Genomic DNA, 20,100 nt, shown 5'->3' on the forward strand with positions numbered 1-20,100 from the left:
TATAAATGTACCTTTGAATCTAAGTAAAACAGGGCTGACAACTTGGCTCGAAAGTCACAACAATTATGCTTTTTCTAGCAAAGTTGTAATTTTTAGGTGCATTTGGACACTTTTTTCTCATATTGTTCAAATGATTGGGATAACAAGCAATAGTTTACATTAATACTAGTTAGGGACTAATGGAGTTGTACAGTAAATCTTTGTACACAGATCATTACCTGTTCCACTTTTTGCATTCTAACTTCTTTCAATTTTGCTTGTGTTCACTGCATTCATTTTCACATTTCACATTATTTTAAATTTATTTTCTGGAATTAAATATCCCTTTATTCCCCCACTTATTGCATTGTTATGAATATGATGACCTCTTTAATACCACAATGAAAGCATTGTGTAATGCGTCTGCTACCATTTGACATGTGTGATTTTGCAGCTTGAAAATTTGACTTTAATGAACAGTTTTCACATCAAAAAAGCCTGAAATAGTCAATACATACAAAAATATATTAAATACATATTTATATTAAAGTGTATATAGGTGTAAATAGGTGAAAATATGCCATGATGTCAAGTGAGACCTTTTGAAAGAAGCACAAGAAGACAAAATACATACAAAAGAAGATTTTGACTTGGGTATAATCAAAAATAGCTGTCTGCATACTTGCTGAACTCTTATAAAAGGAATTTTACCAGGCATTCTGTGTATGACGGAAGGAACAATTTTTATCATGTTAATCAGCTGCTTTATGTGTATGCGAGACTGTTATCAGCCATCATCTTCTGGAGTCAAGTTTCTCCTACTGGTGCTTTTCGAATTGTGATGTCCAATCTCCGCGTTCCTTCTTATTTCCTCATTCTGTCACAAAGAGCTGAATGTGGGTCTAATGAGCTGGCCGGCAGACCTTTCTTCCCTTTGACTGAAGGGAAGAAAGGAACGTACTTCGACCTGCTGCTCTAATCTTTATGCTAAGCTCACTGACTCCTAATAGCGCTGCTATATTTAGCTGGAGGACAGTAATGAAAGCAGCATCGATCCTCTGATCTATACAGAACAGGATAATAAGCATATTTCCCAAAATGTCTATTGATTTTCTAACTCTCGGGTAGAAATATTCACTTCCTCCTTATTGCTTTAAATTGACAGTGGCCTTGTGGCGCTCACTTGGCAATTGTGCCGCAGCATATTTCGTGCACAAAAAAAAAGAGCTAAACTCATCAATCAATGAGGCCGATACGGTGGCAGATGTTTGCGTTTGCAGATATGCTGTAGATCACCGGCGGCCCCAGTAGCCGAGTAAAGACAAAGCACATGCATTTCAAATATACTCCCAGCAGTACATTTCACTTTGTAGAATTTGGAAAACATGGACGGGAGTAACATTGTTTGGCATTATTGTCAATATCTCAGGCTCCTTTAAGGATAATACCTTTAAAATTTCAAATACAATAGTAACGCTTGTCTGCTTTTAAACAGCGTAGCTGATATAAGTGCACTTGGCATAAAATCCATAGTTTAGTCTGAAACTTAAGGAGTGAAATGTTACAAATGGCCCTATAGTCTGGATGCGCTGTATCATAATATCTGCTGAAGTCAAACGTTATTGCTTTGACTAGACTTTCAATGTAGTTACGTATGTGGTCAGTTTAAGTTGTAAAAGACATTTTTAAAACAAAAAATTCAATGACGTGCACAAGCTTCAAGGACCAAATGAATGCGTGTGTGCTTACAGTCAGAGGTGGCTGTTGTATTCACATTTTCTAGTCAGATCGAAGTAGAAGTACTTGGAAAAAGTAGAAGTATTGATTTGTTGGGCTGCATGATACCATGTGAAAATACATGTTGAGTATTGCTATATGATTTGTGATAAATACAAACACTTAAGTTGATGATTAGTGTTTTGATAATAGTTGCTCAGGCCCTAATTTATATACGTAGTTTGAGTTCCCCCTCACTATTTCCATCACATGTCTGTCGGCAGTTTCCACTGGCAGCGGTTCAGATGTGGAGCAGTTTGTTGACTTTATTGTTTTTTGCCATTTTTCTGTAGTTTGTGTGCTTCTGGCTTCTTGCCTGTGGCTACAGGCTATGCTATAATAATGGGACTGTCATTCAATTAAAATTTTAGAACTAATCACACAATTGTGTAAGTTAATCTCACTTTTCTTTCACGTTATAGTTTCTTTAATTTCGAGTGTGCGGAGTTTGATCGCACATTGCATGGTAATTTAATTGGTCTTGAGGAAGATGTATATTTCTCATGTCGATATCGTGATTACTATGATATGGTAATATATTTTGCCCTCTTGTTGAGGATACCTTTGTTTAAAAAGTATTAAAGTAATGGCTTTGCAATGTACATAACTACAATGACAAGGTAAAAAAAACAAAAATAGTATTATGAAAACAAAAAAAAGCCTGTATTGACCAACAATTATAAAGTTGCTTTAAAAAACTCAAGAATTTTGCATCCAGTTAAAATCAAACTGTTGGTATTTTTTCTTTGTAATACAAACTGTACTTCACAACCTTTCTCCTCTTTTCATGTTGTTTCAAGTTTTTAAAAAAATGTCAGAAAGATGAATATTCAAGTAAAACATAGTTGTATGCAAAACTATTTGTACCCTGTTACTTCACATATCTGCTTGCAGCTAACAGCTGAAACAGAGGCAACAAATACGATGAAATATTTACAGTAAGACTCATAGGAAAAGTGTAGCCACAAAACATTAAATGCCTTTAAAAAACGAGTCATAGAAAAAAATCTGTGTATTCATTTCACTAAGGACTGGAATTACTACATATAGTCTTTATATGGCTTGTTGTTGTCACAAATAACTAAATCTATTTAACAGTATGTTACTGTACTGTGATGTCAAGCAAGAATGTCTCATATTGTTTCATGCAGTCAAATGACACAACAGGATTTTGACAAGATTAGCTTGTAAAAAAATACTGCAGCTGACACGTTTTTGTTAAAAATTGTTTATTAAATAACAAAAGTTGATGGTATGTATTAAGCATCATGTTGTCTTCTTGCACCTGCTTTACCAGAGATTAAGTCAGGTTGTTAGTGACCCCTGAACTATATTGAATTTGACAATCCTCCTGTGGATATTATGCAGAAACATGCCCATTGGACATCGTCCTGGTGCTGTTATCCCACATTACCTCGTTTCCACTTTGTTCCAGGTATGAGGCCCAGCTCCACCTGGGCCAGCTGACACTGGTCCCGTTCAGACGGAGGGCCCTCGCTAACGGAGAGATGACAACATCGTCATCCATGCCCATTGTGATTCATCTGTCACACGGCGACACCACGGTCCAGAAGCCCCAGAGCTTGGATGCTTTCACACTGATCACCCACAAAAATGAGTACAGGTGATTACCAGGCTAGCTGAGAGGTGCAAATATCACATTTGGTCCATCACACCTCATAATGTAGCTTCATTTCAGACGTGCCATTGTTCAAGGCCCAGAGTTGGAATTCTTAGACATTTCTCACTTGAAAAGGGAAGATGAAGTGTGCTTTGTTGATTTATTTCAGGTTCAAAGTGCCTCGACCAGATCAAACATCAGCGCCTGGCAGTCTCCAGAAGGAGCGGGATGCTTGGGTCCACGCCATTCACAGGCTGTGTTCAGACTGGAAGAGGAAGTCAATGGGCGAGCACATGTTTCTTGAAGCAAAGAGCTTACATCACATCAGCATAGCCGAAGACCCCGAAGACGACAGTTCAGATCTCGAGTCGAGTGGCGGATTCGATCGTGCAGAGACTCTCCCGTACGAGCAGAAACATGGCGCCAGTGGTGGAGAGCATTCATCTGCTGGTGACACGAGTCCAAGTGCACCCACACCTGATGAGGAGAGGCCTGTCCCGACGCCTCGCATTAGGACTCCTGCTCAAAGCACCGGACCTGATACTTTCGCCTCTGACCCCTCACCGACTGCCCCCTCCACGGTTGCCCCAACGTCACCGACTGCCACCTCTACTGTTCCCCCAATGTCACCGACTGCCACCTCAACCGTCGCCCCAATGTCACCAACTGCCCCCTCCACTGCCACCCCAAATTCACCGATCTTTGCGACACCAACGTCACCCACCTTCCCGCCTTCTTCAGCCGCCCCATATGAACCTACGACCTCCATCCATCAAGCAGCTCCTTCAGACGTGAAAGAGCCCTCACACTCGCACCCATTCATACCGCCTCCTCCACCTTTACCCTTCAAACTGAAGAGAATTTTCAAAAAGCCACGCACCAAGGCCTTCCACTGGGAACTGGTTGATTCAGATAAGGTAACGCTGTCAATTTCCACTCATAGACGACACTAGATTACCATAGTTTCTCTGACAAGTATAAAATCTACAAAAGGTTTTTCATTACAGGGAATCTTTCATATTCAGACGCAGGGTTATTATTATTTGTTTGCAAACTAGAAGAACAAGGAGAGGGTTAGTTTCTCTTCATTTGTTTGATATTGTTCTTTGTTGTGTGTCAGCTGCTTCTCTTCCAGAGTTGTTCTTTTGTAATTTTAGCATTGATTTCCTCGTAACATTAATTTGCCTCAGTACTGAATTAATTTGCTTCTTGGCAGATTGCAAAATCATTTTGGATACAACAACGCACCAGGAGGATTGAAATCGACACATCACGCTTATATGAGCAATTTGCTGTTAAAGATCTGGGGACGTTTGCTGTGGCTGAGCCGACTAATACCCAGCACATTATACTCGACGACAAGATTGCACACAACTTCAGTGAGTAGCTCCACCAGAAATATTTCTATTTTTTTTTTCTGCTCATAAATCAAATGCATCAGATCATTTTCAGGATTTCACAAAGGAAGCAAAATAATAAACATCATTTCCCATTTGTAATGAAACGCTGTTCTTCCGGATTAAGTCAAATAAAGGAGCTTATTTCTGCTGTGAATTAGAAATTGAGGAGGGTCTATTCACAGCCACCAGAGGGAAGCACCATACAGAAACTGCAGCTCAACACAAGCAGTGTGAATTTTCAGGATTTTCTTCATGAAGTGCAAGCTCACCCGAGAACTTTTTCAGGGAGAAATGCTGCAAATGTCTTCCCTTAATAAAAAAAAAAGAAGTAAACTTTGGCTGTAAAGTAGACAGAGGGATATTTTCCATGCAATGCCTGCAGGGGGCAGTGCATCACCAGTCCAGCTTTGCCACAACTGGCCATTCAGTCTGCAGAGGGATTGTGGGATAGAACATATTCTATTTCTCATCTGATGGCGTTTCACCTTTGATTAATTGAGAGAGTGTGGCTTGTATATTTCACAACCTGAAAGCCAGGGGAGAACGTCTCAGAAGCCGGGCTTTCACAGGTCCTCGGAGTAGCATGTCACTGTGAAGCGGGTGCAGATGTGGCAGTGGTGGCTGCAGCGGGCTGCTAAATGGAATCAGCGTGAATGTGCAGACCGGCAACGTAATTAGAGCTCTCGTATTTATAAAATATGCATATGGGATCTGAGCGACAACGGCACTGATGTCTGGGCCTGACACAGAATGCTCTGAGACGACGATTCCTGCCTGACCTGGAAAGTTTGGGTTGTGCCAGGCACAGCAGCTGAGCGATGACTGCCTGCAGGCCAACTCCAGGCCATCTCTCTGCTGCAAGCTTCACCAAAATCTTTTGAAGGAGGGGGATCTCCTCGTTTCTCACAGCCTCTCTTTCTTTGGCCATGTCAACACAGATATAGAAAGCTGCCTTTTACCACACTAATATAGACCTATTCAAATCCAGAAATACAAGTTAGATGACTATAAACAAAAGTAACCTTAACATTCATATCGAACATAATACAGCATGCATTTTCCTCATGGACAACACTCAGGCCAGGGGTGTTAAACATAAGGCCCACAGGCCAAAACCAGCCTATATAATAACAATAATAATAATAATGGTGATGGATTTGGGATCTTTCTCCATAATCACAATGCGGAAATTAATAAGAGATATTTGTTCTGTTTTGAAGGCAAAAAAATGTAAACAAAAACAGCATTTTGCATTGTAAAACTTTCTTTTTTATATTAGTCCTTTTTTCTTTGCAATATTACCAGGTTCAAGCTTTTTAAATATTTTTCATTTAATGATAACATTTTCATAATTTACTCCTTTGCAGTGAAACTAAAGGTAACATTTGGAGTAGTCGTGGTATGAATGTGGTTGTTGTGAATCTGCTTCCCTGAATTAAAATCAGTTTGACTCTGTCTTAGACCTATAATGATATCAACAATATATAATCTATATTTAAGTCATCACACTGTCCACCATGACTTCTGTAATATAATACTCAAACTTTGTATTCTTTTTGAGTCTCTTTCCTCAGTTTATTTAAGGGGCCTTTTGACTTAGCTGGTTAAATTATGTATAAATAAAATAATAAAAGCATACATTAGTTGTGTATTATCGTGTTATAGTTACCAATTCTCACATAGCATTCAGATTGCACTGTATCTTTTTCAAAGAAAAAGTTTCTGTCGAGAGAATTAGCATTACCGGTAGGTTTTGTCTCCATTTAGCAGGGCCTCTGTTACTGTTTCACTTAACTCCCTTTTACGGGGTGAGAAATCGGGAGAATCAAGAATCCTCATATGACTGCGTCCATCTGAAAATTAAATTAGCATTAGTCGATATAAAAAGCAAGTATAATTTGCATTACCAATGCTAAATCAACATTAGCTTTCCTTACTTAGCTTTCTCATTAACTTTCCTTTCTGGCTGCATATTTGTTGTTTATCTCAGCTGTTTTGTTGCTGCTGCGTCTTATGATTCATTCATAAGTCTACTTCTTTCAAGTCAAGCATCCTGATCATCATAGAGCAGGCGTGTGAAACTAATTTTAGTTCAGGGGCAACATACAGCCCAATTTTAGCTTGAGTGGGCCAGACCGGTATAATACTGCCATGATAACCTTTACATTTAAACTTTAAAGCTTTTATTTGTTGTGGCGCAGAGTATTCATGATGAAAATGTCTATATTTTTGCACAAACAAACAATTACAATGGAAAATTACTACCATCTCAACATAGAGCCAATTTTAATAAAACCCTCTGGTGCAAAGTAGAGTGGAATGTCCAAAACATTTCGCTTATAGCTGTTGCATTATGCATGTTTTTACAAACTCACCCTCACAGCAAGGCTTTATGGCTCATTTGCTAGCAATGAGGTAGCGAGTTTTATTATCAGCATCACCGGTATCTCACTTCAGGTGTCAGTGTTGGGTTTGCAAAAAAATTTAATAATTTCCTTTGAAATGTTTACAATTTTCTTCTTGCAGGCTTGTTTTGGCCCATGAGCCTTATGTTTGACACCACTGCTATTAAGCATCTTCCTCCCACAGACTGATGTATCTTCATCTGAACTTAATGACCCACACAGCTCAGCTAATGTGTCACTGCAACACTACAATAGTGTCAATCTCGTCGTCAATCAAAAGAGTTACTTTCCCAAATAAGCAGTATGTTTTTATTAGCAGTCACTAGTAAAGTAGCTTACCGTCAGCTAATAATTTGTCATTAATATCAGGACTTTTTTGGAGGCAGGCCATATTAAATGTTGTTACTGAACTACTACAGAACAAGCACTTCCATCTCAGACTAAAGTGGAGCAGCAAGAGTAAATTAACTTAGATTATTGCATTTTGAATCTGGGTTTGAAACAAGTTTTAATCAATAAATTCTGTTTTTGTAATAAAGCAGTCGAGAAGAGAAAATGTCCAACGGTGATTTCTGCCCGTTAAATCTATTAAAAAAACAAACACATGAATTCCCTCAGGAATAAGTGATGGAAAAAGGACTTTTCCTTGCTCACCCCCCCCGCCAACCCCCGACACACACACACACACACACACACACACACACACACACACACACACACACACACACACACACACACACACACACACACACACACACACACACACACACACACACACACACACACACACACACACACACACACACAGACAGACACGTAGCTCCCCTCCCACCCTACCGCTCTTGTTTGCATGTTTATCACCACAAACCTGCCTAAATTGAGGCTGTTTATTCAGCTCATATCTTATTCTTTGCCACACTATTTATTCATCTGATGCCATTACACTGAGAGTCTGCATGCATGCAGACTCTCACCATTACACTGAGAGTCTGCATGCATGCAGACTCTCACCCCCCCCCCCCCCCCCCCCCCCCGTAATACAGACCATGAGGCTCCACCTCCATCAGATATCGCAAATATTGGATGTGATCTATGATTAGCTGTAAGAGCTGATAATTAGTATCTGACACAAAGCTGACACGCAGCATTATATCCTCAGTGAATTACAATATGCTGTTTGCAGGTAAGCACTGAGGCAGGTGGGGTTTGACAGCTTGAGCAGGTGGTTGTCTGACTATTGTTTTGCAGTTTCTTTTAGTGGTTTAATCTGGTGATCAACATGAACCTTATGTGCAAGCAGCAGCAGCATCATGCTGCACTGAGAGTCCATGATGACGATGATCCACACACCAAAGCTTGTCTTTCAAGTGATTTCAGGAACAACCTGTTTAACAAGAGGTCACAACGCGTTTTGACACTTTGAAATCAGACACCGCTCGAAGATACCTGCAGAGCTGATCAACCAGTCTTTGTGTTTGAAAGTACATGAGGGTTCCTGTATCCAGGTGTGTCTGGATGCTCTCGACACCGTTTGTATGTAGATGACATGTAATGTTGACACATAAATATATGAAGAGTGAGAAAAAGGGATAATGTCATTGAATGAATGGATGAATTTTAATAAAATACAGCTTATATATTTGGATCATTATTTATAAAACAAACTTATCTGAAAAGGATTGGGAAAAAAGTGCAGTAAAGAAGGTCCCCCAACAGTGTAAATATATAGCAGATTAATTAGAAAATGATCCGGGGTGATGTGAGCCCACATCACCTGTGATCTTTGTCAAACTGGAAGATTTTCAGGTCCAGTTTAAATGAGAGCCTGTGTTAGCCTCCCGAACTGAAATGTAAACCGTTTTTACTTTTTAAAAAGCAAAGGAACCTCCGGTAAGCAGCACTCGAAGAACAAAGGTTTCTGCTGGGATGATATGAGATGAGCAGCTCTTTAAGATATCACGGAGCCTGCTTGTTAAATGTTTTATGTATTAAAAGAAAGAACTTCAAACCGTTGTCTGGTTTTTACAGGAAGTCAATTAAGAGAATCCAGAATGTGAGATGTGATTTCCGCTTTTAGTGCCTCTCGCTGCAGCATTTCAACTGCTGTGTGCAAGCTTTGTCTCATCCTTTTTAACCAGTGAGGGTAATTACAATAATACCATTAGCAGGTGCTTACCTCACAACCCTCACCTATCGCCTGCACCATCATCACTGTGGTGGCTCTAAAGGAGTTGAGAAACTGTTGCGAAAAGCCTCGCACACAAAAAAAAGTTTGTGTCACCGTTCAAATTGATCCATCTGGCATCGATTCAAAAGGAATAGCAGAGACACACATCTGAATGAGTTTGTTCTTTCTCCACTTAGCAAATTTTCCTGATTCAGCCTGAGAAAGTCTCCTGTGTGCATTATCGGCCCGTAGAGTCTGCACAGTACACAACCATCTGGCCGACACAGGCATGCCAAACTGGAAACCCAGAAACCTAGAAACCACATCGAGAACTTTTTGTGTGTGATCTGAACAGGGATTTTTCTTGGTAGTAGTAGACTTGGTTTTTATTTTGTAAATTCCTATCAAGAAAGATTGTTGTACATTTCCATCCTTTAGATTTAATCAGTGCTTATGTTACAGTGATAGAAGTTGTGTAGAAATTGTTAATTCATGTGAAAAAAGCTTCTGATGAAGTGAAAAGATTAAGTAATGGGGGGGGGTCCAACCTTTGTCTTGGACAGCAGTCTACTATGTAGCAAGCTTCTTCTAACAAGACACAAGATTCACAACTATTATTTACCTCAACATGAATTGTTTTAGACTGTGGATGCCAAAGTATATGGACAAAACTCAAGCATGCACAGGGAGAACATGCAAATGGTACATGGAAATGCTGTAGACTGGTCTCTAACCCCAGGTCGTCTTGACATGAAGTGACTGGGCTAATTGCTGTATTGAAAAAGCACAAGACAATTATCAGTAAGATATAAAAGATTTTAGACTAAGAATTGCGGTTCATTCTTTTTACAACATGACATTATTAATACTGACATGACTTGGCTGTATTTTATGTACAGCTTCTCCGGTTGTTCACAGCCTGAGGTTTGACAACTGTGAGGAATGAATTACCAAAAAAAAAAAGTCTTGCAGCACACATTAACATTACGTTTTTTCACAAACTGAATATTTCATAAAAGTGAAAATCTCAAAATTTGGCAACTATTAGGAGAAAGAATAAAAAAGTACAATAAAATCTGGATTGAAGTGGAGTCTAAGTGGAGGGTAGCATTAAAATGGTATTATTCCATTTCAGATGTGTGTAATCAAAGTACGTTTGGGTTTGAAATGCGTGTCCGACTAATATGAGTATTTTACCTTGAGAGCTACGGTGCACGCTGCCTCTTTAATGACAGAAAATGTCGCACTCCTAATTAAAAGTACACCTGTGGCTTCCTGGGCTTCCTGTGGGATGCACTCTCCATTTCCATACTCTAATTTGCCATGGCAATGCCCAGTTTGTCTGAGTGCCAGTCAACAAAGCACCTCATTTACACTTACACTGTGTGTGCGTGTGTGTGTGTGTGTGTGTGTGTGTGTGTGTGTGTGTGTGTGTGTGTGTGTGTGTGTGTGTGTGTGTGTGTGTGTGTGTGTGTGTGTGTGTGTGTGTGTGTGTGTGTGTGTGTGTGTGTGTGTTAGGGGTTTGGAGCAAATGAAGCAGCCAAACCCTCACTTATGGGGACTCTTGTGTTTCTCGAAATAGTGTTTGATGTTGTGATTCCTCACTCGAAAATGTAACATGAGAGCATCTGTTGGTTCTTGCGGGGGAATTATCGTCTCGAGTCTTTAATGTCAAGGATTTAGAGACGTGATGATTACAGCTTTGTACCTCTGATATGATTTTCATTAAAATGATCATTTTATTCTCTTTGTCATGAGCAGACTTTCAATCAGTTTGATAGGGTAGATTTTATAGTTTGTTGTTCAAATTTGGACTGGAAATGTTGAGTGTTTGTGGCCTGATAATGAAGATGGTCCCCAGGGAGAGTCAAGGTTGAGTTTTGGTACCTTACTGTGGAGAGTTTCTTCCCACGTTATGTTATGAGGTGTGAGTTTTTGTGCGTGTTTCTGTGTTTGCTCGCTGGGACTGTTGATCAGCTCCAGGTCCCCCACTGGGCCTGATCTACTGAAGGTTCTCACCAACAAAAAACGGTGCTGAAGTGTTGCCTTATAATGATGATGATTCCCAACACTTCTTACACAACATTGCAACTGCTGGAAGCAGAGAGTCGTTACTGATTGCTCCTCAATGATTAATTTAACCTATTTGCAGCTCTGAAACAATCATAAAAATACAAGGAACATTTGCTATTTAAAAAAAACTAAATACACAGAATTAAGCTGCAGGCAGGGTCCAACACTTCCTGACATCTCTGTGGTTATAAATCAGGTGCCTTATTTATACAAATGTATTATTAGCAACATTAATTTATCTTTTTTAGACACCTCACATCTTATATCTGGATCTCAGAGAAAATGAGTGATCATCATTAGTGCCTCTTTTGATTTAATGCAGAAGTGACATATATGTGTGGACTAATGCAGGAAATGCTAAAACCCACTAATTAATGAGAGGAAGTAGGACAGAGGAGAGACAGGACAAGAGTAAATAGTCAATCGACGTGTGGAGAAAACGCTGATGGAACGTGGTCCAAATAAGGAATTAAACTGAAACTCCAGAGGGTCTAATCGAGGCCACTGGATGACTTTACACGTGTGTAATTTACTGTGAAGACACTTGACTACTTTTTAATTCTTTTTTAATAAATGCTGTTTCTTTTACTGTGGATTGTAGTTGTGGGAGAGAGGTGATGGGCCTCAGGGGCAGACCGAGGCTGATCATCTCTCTCTCCATAAGAGGGAGGAGCCACATGGACATGGAAGTGACAAGTGGAGAAGAAACGTGGAAACTGTATACACTGTATGTTACTGGTCATTTCATCAATATAGATGATGATTTGGGAAATCGGTCTCCAAGTCTATGTGTCTGGACCCTGGGGTTGCGGGTTCCCCTGCTACAGTCTCTGCAAGTGTTTTTGATGCTGCAGTGAGGAAAATGATTTTCTGGACTGCAATTCACTTCGCTTTCTTCGCCGGTTGTTAATATCACCAAACTTAAATCACTGTGTACAAATATGGGACAAGATTTAAAATGTACTAAAAGGGGCCACAATTATAAATCATCACAAATCACATAATGAGCATCAAATATCCTACTCACAGGGGACATTTAAAACCTTTAAGAAAAAGTGTTTATAAATTAAACATTTTAAACATCTATGTGCCCATACAATGTCAAAATTATTTTGTGGACTCAAACTGTGGAACAGACAGTAGGTGCTATTACATTCTGTTTATTTACCTGTTATTGTTTTGTGGTGACTAATAATAGTAATAGTAATAGTAAAAAGAGTATGTGATGTGATTAAAAAAAACAAACATGTTGGACCATGTTTTCATTGCATTCACTTTATTCATGTTTTTTTTTTTTTTTTCACATGTTTGAAATGAAACATTCAATCATTCATTCATTCATTTGAAGTGAGTTCAATCCATAAACTGCAAAATACCTCACATGGAAGGCTTTAATTTTACACCATGAGATTATTATTAAAAGGCATAATGTTGAAACAGCATTTTTTTCTTAAAGTGTCAACATGTATTTTCCGTTATTGTTCATGTGTTTTGTTAGATAAAAACTATTCAAATAACAACCCAAAAAGCAAAACTCATGGAAACAATATGAGTATTAAAACAATTATGCTAAAAAGTGACCATGTTAACATTTAAACTGTTCAGATGAAATTGGTCCGGGCCAGATAAAGCATGCATACAAGCACCCATCAGACATCATGGAAAACTGCGACGGTGGAGCCATTGGGCTTTGTTTATAAGTAAACAAAGCCTCAAAGATCAATATACAAACACTTTCAAGCCATCAGAATAAACTTTTCGTACACGCATCACACTCAACCGGTCATTCAGAAACAATTTACAGGCTTCAAAGGTTTGTAGTTTCCTGAAGAATGACTGCAGGATCGGATTTTTACCAAATCAATGCCAGAACATCTGACTGGCTCCAGTGACTGTATTTTGTAAAAATGCCCCTTGTGTTTTACATTTTTGTCTCAAACTCTAATGAAAGCTTCCCACAGCTTGTGAATTATGCAGAGGCGTTTTCTATAAAAACGTAAAAAGAATCACATCAGCTTTGACTTGATCGAATGCAAATTTGTGCATTCCCCTCAGGCATTTGGGAGAAAGTAATTAAGCAAAAGGACCCTTTGTCTTGTGAATGCTTTTTGACTCATTTCATCACAGGATAAGAAGACTATCCGTCAAAGAGGAACGCTTTCATGTACCATTGAGCGTGTTGACTTTTTCTAATCTATTGTTCCTCCAGACATTTTCCTCAAAAGTTTCCCGGTGCAGCCGGGAGAGCTGAAGGACAAACTGTTCGTCATTAATGAGGAAGATGGAGGCCTGTCTGATGAGCACATCATCTCTCTGAGGAGGTACGACTTTGTGCCAAAAAAGTGCTGATTTGTATTCACTCCATATAGCGTGACGACTGAAGCTGAGAGGTGAATGACTTTTTGTGTCCAAGTCCGTAGGCGGTGGAAGTGTGTTTTTGGTAGCAAAGGTTAAAAAAAAAAAAAAAGGAAGAACATTTTAGAAACCAGAAGCTATGCTAACCATCAATGCAGGACGTGAGTGCACGGTGCAGCTAGGACCATGTGAAACAGGGAAACAAACGTGAGCAAAGAGCGCACAGTTGCCTTCACTCTGTACTAATACTAAAGAGCAGATGCCAAAACCTTTTACCAGAGCAGCTCACTAATAAAAGTTTTATCCCGGGTTATTTGCGGAGATGGAAGCTATTGACATACCCTCAGGAATATCCCACTGAAAAGGGGGTAAAAGGCTTCCTGATTGTTACCTGCAGTTTACTCCGAGGCTCTGGATGCTGACCTCCTGGAAGGCACGAGTGATCTAATGTACTGCGAGAAGGATTTTATATATTCCATGAAAACGTAATATATATTTTAATGCGCTGTGGCGTAGGCCTGAGGAAGGAAAAATCTTGAAAGAACCACTCCCAACACCTGCTGCAATATTAATAACCACTGCTACTCCAATGGCACAGAGCCCGACTGGAAACAAATAAACAAACAAACAAACAGCGCAAGTCTTTGGTTTGAGGTCAGAACGCACAGGAGTGACAGAAGGAGGAAGTTCAATTTAAGCCGAGCGGGGTTCAAACTCGGTACAAGCAGGTAAATGGCTGTTCCCATCAGCGTCTCGCTGGTTTATTGAAGCTGAGGAGAAATCCTCAGTGCCGCATGGCTTTTAATCACTTGCCTTTCTCCAGGCCAGCTGAAATCAATCTTAATGGCTTCAGTCTAATGTAGAGAGCAAGGGAACATGTGGTGACATGAAGGGGCAAAGGTAAAAGAAAGGTAAAAATGACAGATGAAGAAAATCCTCTTTAACCGTCATATAAATGTTTAAAATCAATCTGTAGACAGGAATACATGAGAAGTAATGTGTTCATGCGTCACACCTTTTGACCTCAAGTCGTTTCAAGTTAAATCCATGTAGAAAAGCTTGGATTTGCATCATATTTTATTTAAAATAAATGTATTGAGTTTGCAAACCTTCTAAATGGTAGTTTATTTAATTTACGATTTGTTGAACCTTTTTATAGAAACAGAGAAAACCACTTCACAGCCATGATAGAATTCTTTTTTTTGCTGTTATGTTACCATCCAAATTGTTTGTACCCATGAAATCCTGATCTCAGTTACATTATTGCTGTTATTACAAAGCCTAGAACGAAAACATAACAACGACGTTATTGAAGTGTGTCGTAACGTGACTTTTTTTTAAATTTTTAAATTTTAAATTTTTTTTGAGATAACAGCTAAAACTGTAAAACAAGTCTTGAAATCTGTAATTATCTAGCATCAATAACAGAGTTAAGAGGTAATGGCTTGGGATGTCCTAATTGGATCGGCAAATTGAGCCAATAAACTCAGCCAGTGTTTTATTAAACAGCCCCACTATAGCAGCATCGGCAACATAGCAGCTGATATAGCAGCGGTGTGGAAATGTTTCAAAGTAAAAAGTGAAAACAGCCCAACTACCAACTTACAATATCTGCAATACCAGCTTTTCAAGAACCAGGAGCATCAGAGTTCCATATAGTTTAGAAGGATTCCATTACCGGAGGTGACTTTATCAATACACATCTATCCTCAATAGATTTAATCATTCCACGGTCAGCATGAAGCCAGAGAAATATTTTTTCCACCGACAAGCAAAACACATGAAACAAAACAGACAGAGCCCCTATTACTATTTATTCTATTTGGTAAAAAATATACCTCAAATTCTTTGAGTCGTTCACTTAAATCCGTCCCAAGTTGTTTTATTCATGTTTATTGACAGATGTTGTCAGATGCCTGTTAGAAAATAATCCTAGGAGCAAAAATGTTGTTGTCCTTGAAAGTTTTATATAATAAGCAACTCTCCATTAGTTTAATTATTCATGAAATGACACCCTGTCAGTTTGAATGTGTCTACGGTTTCTGTTTATTACAAATGTGACACTCACAAACTGCACTAATCTGTGTTATCAGCACTGCGCGGACGCGGCTTGCTCCGAGTCACTTTTTTGCAAATGAGCTTCAGAACATAAAAGAAAGAAAATTACGGAAAAAAAATAGAAGCTTCTTCGGAGAAATAAGCAAATTGTTCTACCTTTGGCAATGGTGTTTGTTTGTTTTTGGGGTTTTTTAAGAAATAGACAATCTTCACCTGAAAACATTGAAATGATTTGTTTTATTCCAGGTACGTCCCCACCATGGAGGATATAGAAACGTACAAATCCCACAAAGGGCCGGTGTCGGAGCTGCATATTGTGGACCAGTACATGATGGCGGTACAGTTACCTTGCTTCTTTTATTTATTGATAAAAACACTCTATTCATCTTCTGTATCTGCTTTATTCATTTTGGTGTGGCAGAGCACTTGAGTTGGTTCTATTCCAGCTTACATTGGCGGAAGGATTGGGTGCACTTTGGTAAACCGGTTTCACTTATAAAGCACTTTTCCAACATTCCCAAAGCGCTTCACATTGTTAATCACATTCAGTCACACACTCATGAGGACAGCTGCCATGAAAAGTGCTCAATCCATACATTGGGATCTATTATCAAGTTGTTTTGTTGCTGTGTGAAAGCTCCAGTTCTGATTTTTTCACACCTTTTTTTTCCCTCACTCCCCTTTTTATTTCCCTTGTCATCTTTTCCAGATTTTGCTGGCTTGTATTAACAACCATTTAAAAATGGATTTACATGCACCTACCTGTGTTGCCAAATAAGGAAGGTATCCCCAAATTGGGGAGAGAAATGCTCTTACCTTTTAATTTTGTTTACGTCATGTATTTGTGTGTTTATGGTGTGTTCTTTATTATACATAATACTTTTACAGTTTTGACATGATTTCTACACGGGGTGAGATTCGGGCTGATTTTTTATTGAGGTGTGTGGGTTTTACGTTGTTTGGGCTGGAAACAGTGAGTCACATCTGGGAACCCTGGCGCTGACCTGTGTGCCATTCATATTTACTTCCGTCGTCAGCGTCAACTGTGCTCTGGGCTCGGGAACCCGACCACGTTCACGCAGCAGTCTGATAGAGGTTGCGTTCAAAATGTAATGTGAATGATCACGTAAAAAAATCAGATCCCAGAAACAAATCTGAATTGAGCATAAAGAATTGCAGTGTGAATGTTGTCTTTGACATATGGACATGAGGACATGTGGGATCAAACCTGCAACTGAAAGATGAATCATTCTAGTAACTGATCTACAATATGCCCACTTAAAAAGATTCAGCAGTGCATCAAAGGGCAAACAGTGTATTTTTTATTTAAATTTTTGAAACTTTGAAGCACATTTTAATTAATCTGCATTACACATATAATGAATTCAGTTATAAAAATGTGTGTTTTCAGACAGTTTTTCATTCTTTACTCCTCTGAATGTGTAATTTTGTAAGGATTGCTTCTTAGAAAGTTTGGGGGGGGGTCCTGCTCGGAAAAAGTTTTAATTCCCCCGTCCTCAGAGTTCTACTGTGCCAGTCTTCTTCAGAAACTTCCCTACCCTGAGAGGCACACTCCTCGTCCTGGATGACCAAAGTGCTGCAGGGTTCCGACGTGTCTCTGCTTCAACATACCTGATTGTAATCAGTGGTTTGTTAGGATTTGTAAACTTCAGGTCTGTTGGAGAAAGGAGACGTTAAAGTCACGCGAGGCTGTGGCCATCTAGAATCAGGAGTGGCCACTTCTGCCCTCACCGAACATATCCTCATCAGACTTCTCCAGAGTTTGAGTGTTGGGGAAAAAAAAACTTCTTTAAAGGGTCACAGGAAGGGGAACTGGACCAAATCCAAGTGGACATTGGGTCAACTGTTCTTCAACAGAGAGACACACTCGCTGCCTATTTAGCGGGACCAAGTGGTCTGGCTTTGCACCAAATGACTTCTCAAGCAGTTTCAGTATTGCAGACAAATTAGGAATGTTAGGCTTAAATCACAGGAGTTCTTCCAGAGTTGGAGTTCACTCCTGTCTCATCCAAGTTGCATCATTTAGTGGGCTGGTTAGCATAAGGAGTCATGATTGTTTACAGTCAGTATAGCAGAGTCAGGTAAGCCAATCAGAACCAGAACATCAGATCATGACTTTAAAACCCTCCAGCATAATGTTTCTGCTACATGGACTACTGCATATGAGCACTATGGGCACGGTTTTTCTGTTTTTCTTGCACATGTGCTAGTCGATCAACAAAAACAGTGTCAGTTCCCAGAGTATTGCTTGTGCTGTTCACTCTTTTGAATTTAACAACCCACCTCCAACAAAGTGTAGATTTACTACTCCACCTTTTGGTTCAGTGGAGACACATTTCTTAGAGTTTATTAGAACTTGAATGTTTATATTGTTCTGTTTTATGCATGCATGCATGTGTGGTTGTATTTAAAAAACCACCACACTAACACTAATGGCCTGGTGTGCAAACTACAATGTTTTCAGTGTTTCTGGAATTTAAGTTTGAACAGTGAGCTTTTTTGAAATTTGAACCTTTTTAAAAAAAGAAAAACTATACCATTTCCAGTTGATCTGTTCCAATAAACAAGGCCTCCATTTACTGGTGTGCCTCTGCTTGTGTTCACAATGCACCTGTATAATGCACTGACTCACAGAAAGGCACAGAATGTTTGTTCTGTGACTGTAAAATATTATCTCTTACAAAACAACAGTATCTTCAAAAGTAGCTTCATATTTTCAGTTTATATCATAGTTGCTTTGGGGATTCGGCTCAAGATATTTGCAGACATGAGTAGCATAGTAAAACTGTTACTTGATGTCTCGTCCCTCAACCAACGCACAGTCTAATATAAGTTTCAGAGGACTCTGACACAGCAGAGCAGATACCACTTTATAGCAGCTTGACATCAATTGACATCATCCTCTTAGCAGAGCAGCTCATCAGTGAAGGAGGACTAATGTCATCTGTGTGGAGCTTTTCTAAGATTAACAGCAACAAATGTAAAGCTAACTACACATTACGCACTGGGCCTCAGCAAATATGTCCCTGAATTAGAAGAGAATTGAAGAGATGAACAAACAATATTTCATACCTGGCAGCAACAGGCCAGAACCCAGAGGCATAATGTTTAGAGTGTATTTTAGAGGCAATCACAATGAATGGTCAAATGTTCAAGACTTGTAATCACACTACTAACAACTCATATCAGTAGGTACACAAAGGTGAGTATTCGTAGCCGATGATAATGATAATTGATTCATTCCCAATCTTCAGTCACCTGCCTTCATATTCACACACTGTGGGTGTCATGACGAGCTTCATCTGGTTATCACCTTCCAGAAGCCTTACATTTATTTTTGCTGGCATGTGGAGATGCTCAAGGTAGCAGAGGAGGTAACGTATGAACCGTGAGATCAGCCCACACTCCAGGAATATCAAATACCACACAGAAAGGACGTCATCTATCCAATACACTTAGGTGACAAAACATCATGTACCTCTAGGGGCACGACTTCTGTATATGTAACATAATCAGCACTAACGAAAGCAAGTATTGAAATGCTGCACTTAAAAGAAACTAAAACTCCTAAGACCAAAGGTGATTGCTCACTTTTTTCCCCAGTAAAAACTCCATTAGTGTCCAGGCAAGTTTTTGTCATACCACACAGACTCTATTTATTTTAATAAAAGAAACTGAAAGCTCTGGCACATTCTTTATGAATTATCACGATTTTTTATCTTCATCATTACTCACAATGAAGTGTGTCGTCCATGTGATGCTTTTGCTTGAGGTCTAGCACACGCACTGCGCGCTAATGTGTGTGGCGTGCTGGAGCTTTGATGGACCTGTTAACTGCACATTACTTTACAGCCTGCAAGCCACTGTGTCATTATTTAATGTAAGCTGGGTATTATTCATTGAGTACGGCTGGATGCAGAGGTGCCTGTCGATGGATTACAAACAGCATGAGAAGTGAAGGGAAGTGTGTATTTTTTTGGGTAATTTTTCAAAGGTTCAGCCGACATACTCGACTCTGTGGCACATCCTACAAATGCATGTTCTTTAAAGATGTGGTAATGGTGTAAAGGGATTTTAAACAGACTTCCAATGCTCTAATAAAAGAGTTTTTAAAGTTTGAACAACGTGCCCCTCGAATAGTATTTTTTCAGTTGAACAGTGATTATAACTGTACTATTTACAGTTTTGCACTAAAACCACATTGTAAAATGTATCTTTACAGCCATTACACCCAAAATATATTAT

The 20,100-nt window shown here is 39.3% G+C and overlaps 1 protein-coding gene across 1 annotated transcript in view; it reads left to right on the forward strand.

Annotated features, from left to right (window-relative positions):
* LOC308130479 (uncharacterized protein) overlaps positions 1–20,100 on the forward strand; it is a gene marked incomplete at its 3' end in the record, with an annotated part of 50,764 nt that overhangs the window by 4,822 nt on the left and 25,842 nt on the right. The window contains exons 6-10 of the mRNA XM_080496882.1: positions 3,191–3,379; positions 3,546–4,293; positions 4,593–4,755; positions 13,631–13,742; positions 16,081–16,171. Of these exons, the coding sequence (XP_080353008.1) occupies positions 3,191–3,379; positions 3,546–4,293; positions 4,593–4,755; positions 13,631–13,742; positions 16,081–16,171 (1,303 nt within the window). The remainder of the gene's footprint in view (positions 1–3,190; positions 3,380–3,545; positions 4,294–4,592; positions 4,756–13,630; positions 13,743–16,080; positions 16,172–20,100) is intronic.

Source organism: Blennius ocellaris (genome assembly GCF_963422515.1).
Source record: "Blennius ocellaris genome assembly, chromosome: 5".
Classification (NCBI taxonomy): domain Eukaryota; kingdom Metazoa; phylum Chordata; class Actinopteri; order Blenniiformes; family Blenniidae; genus Blennius; species Blennius ocellaris.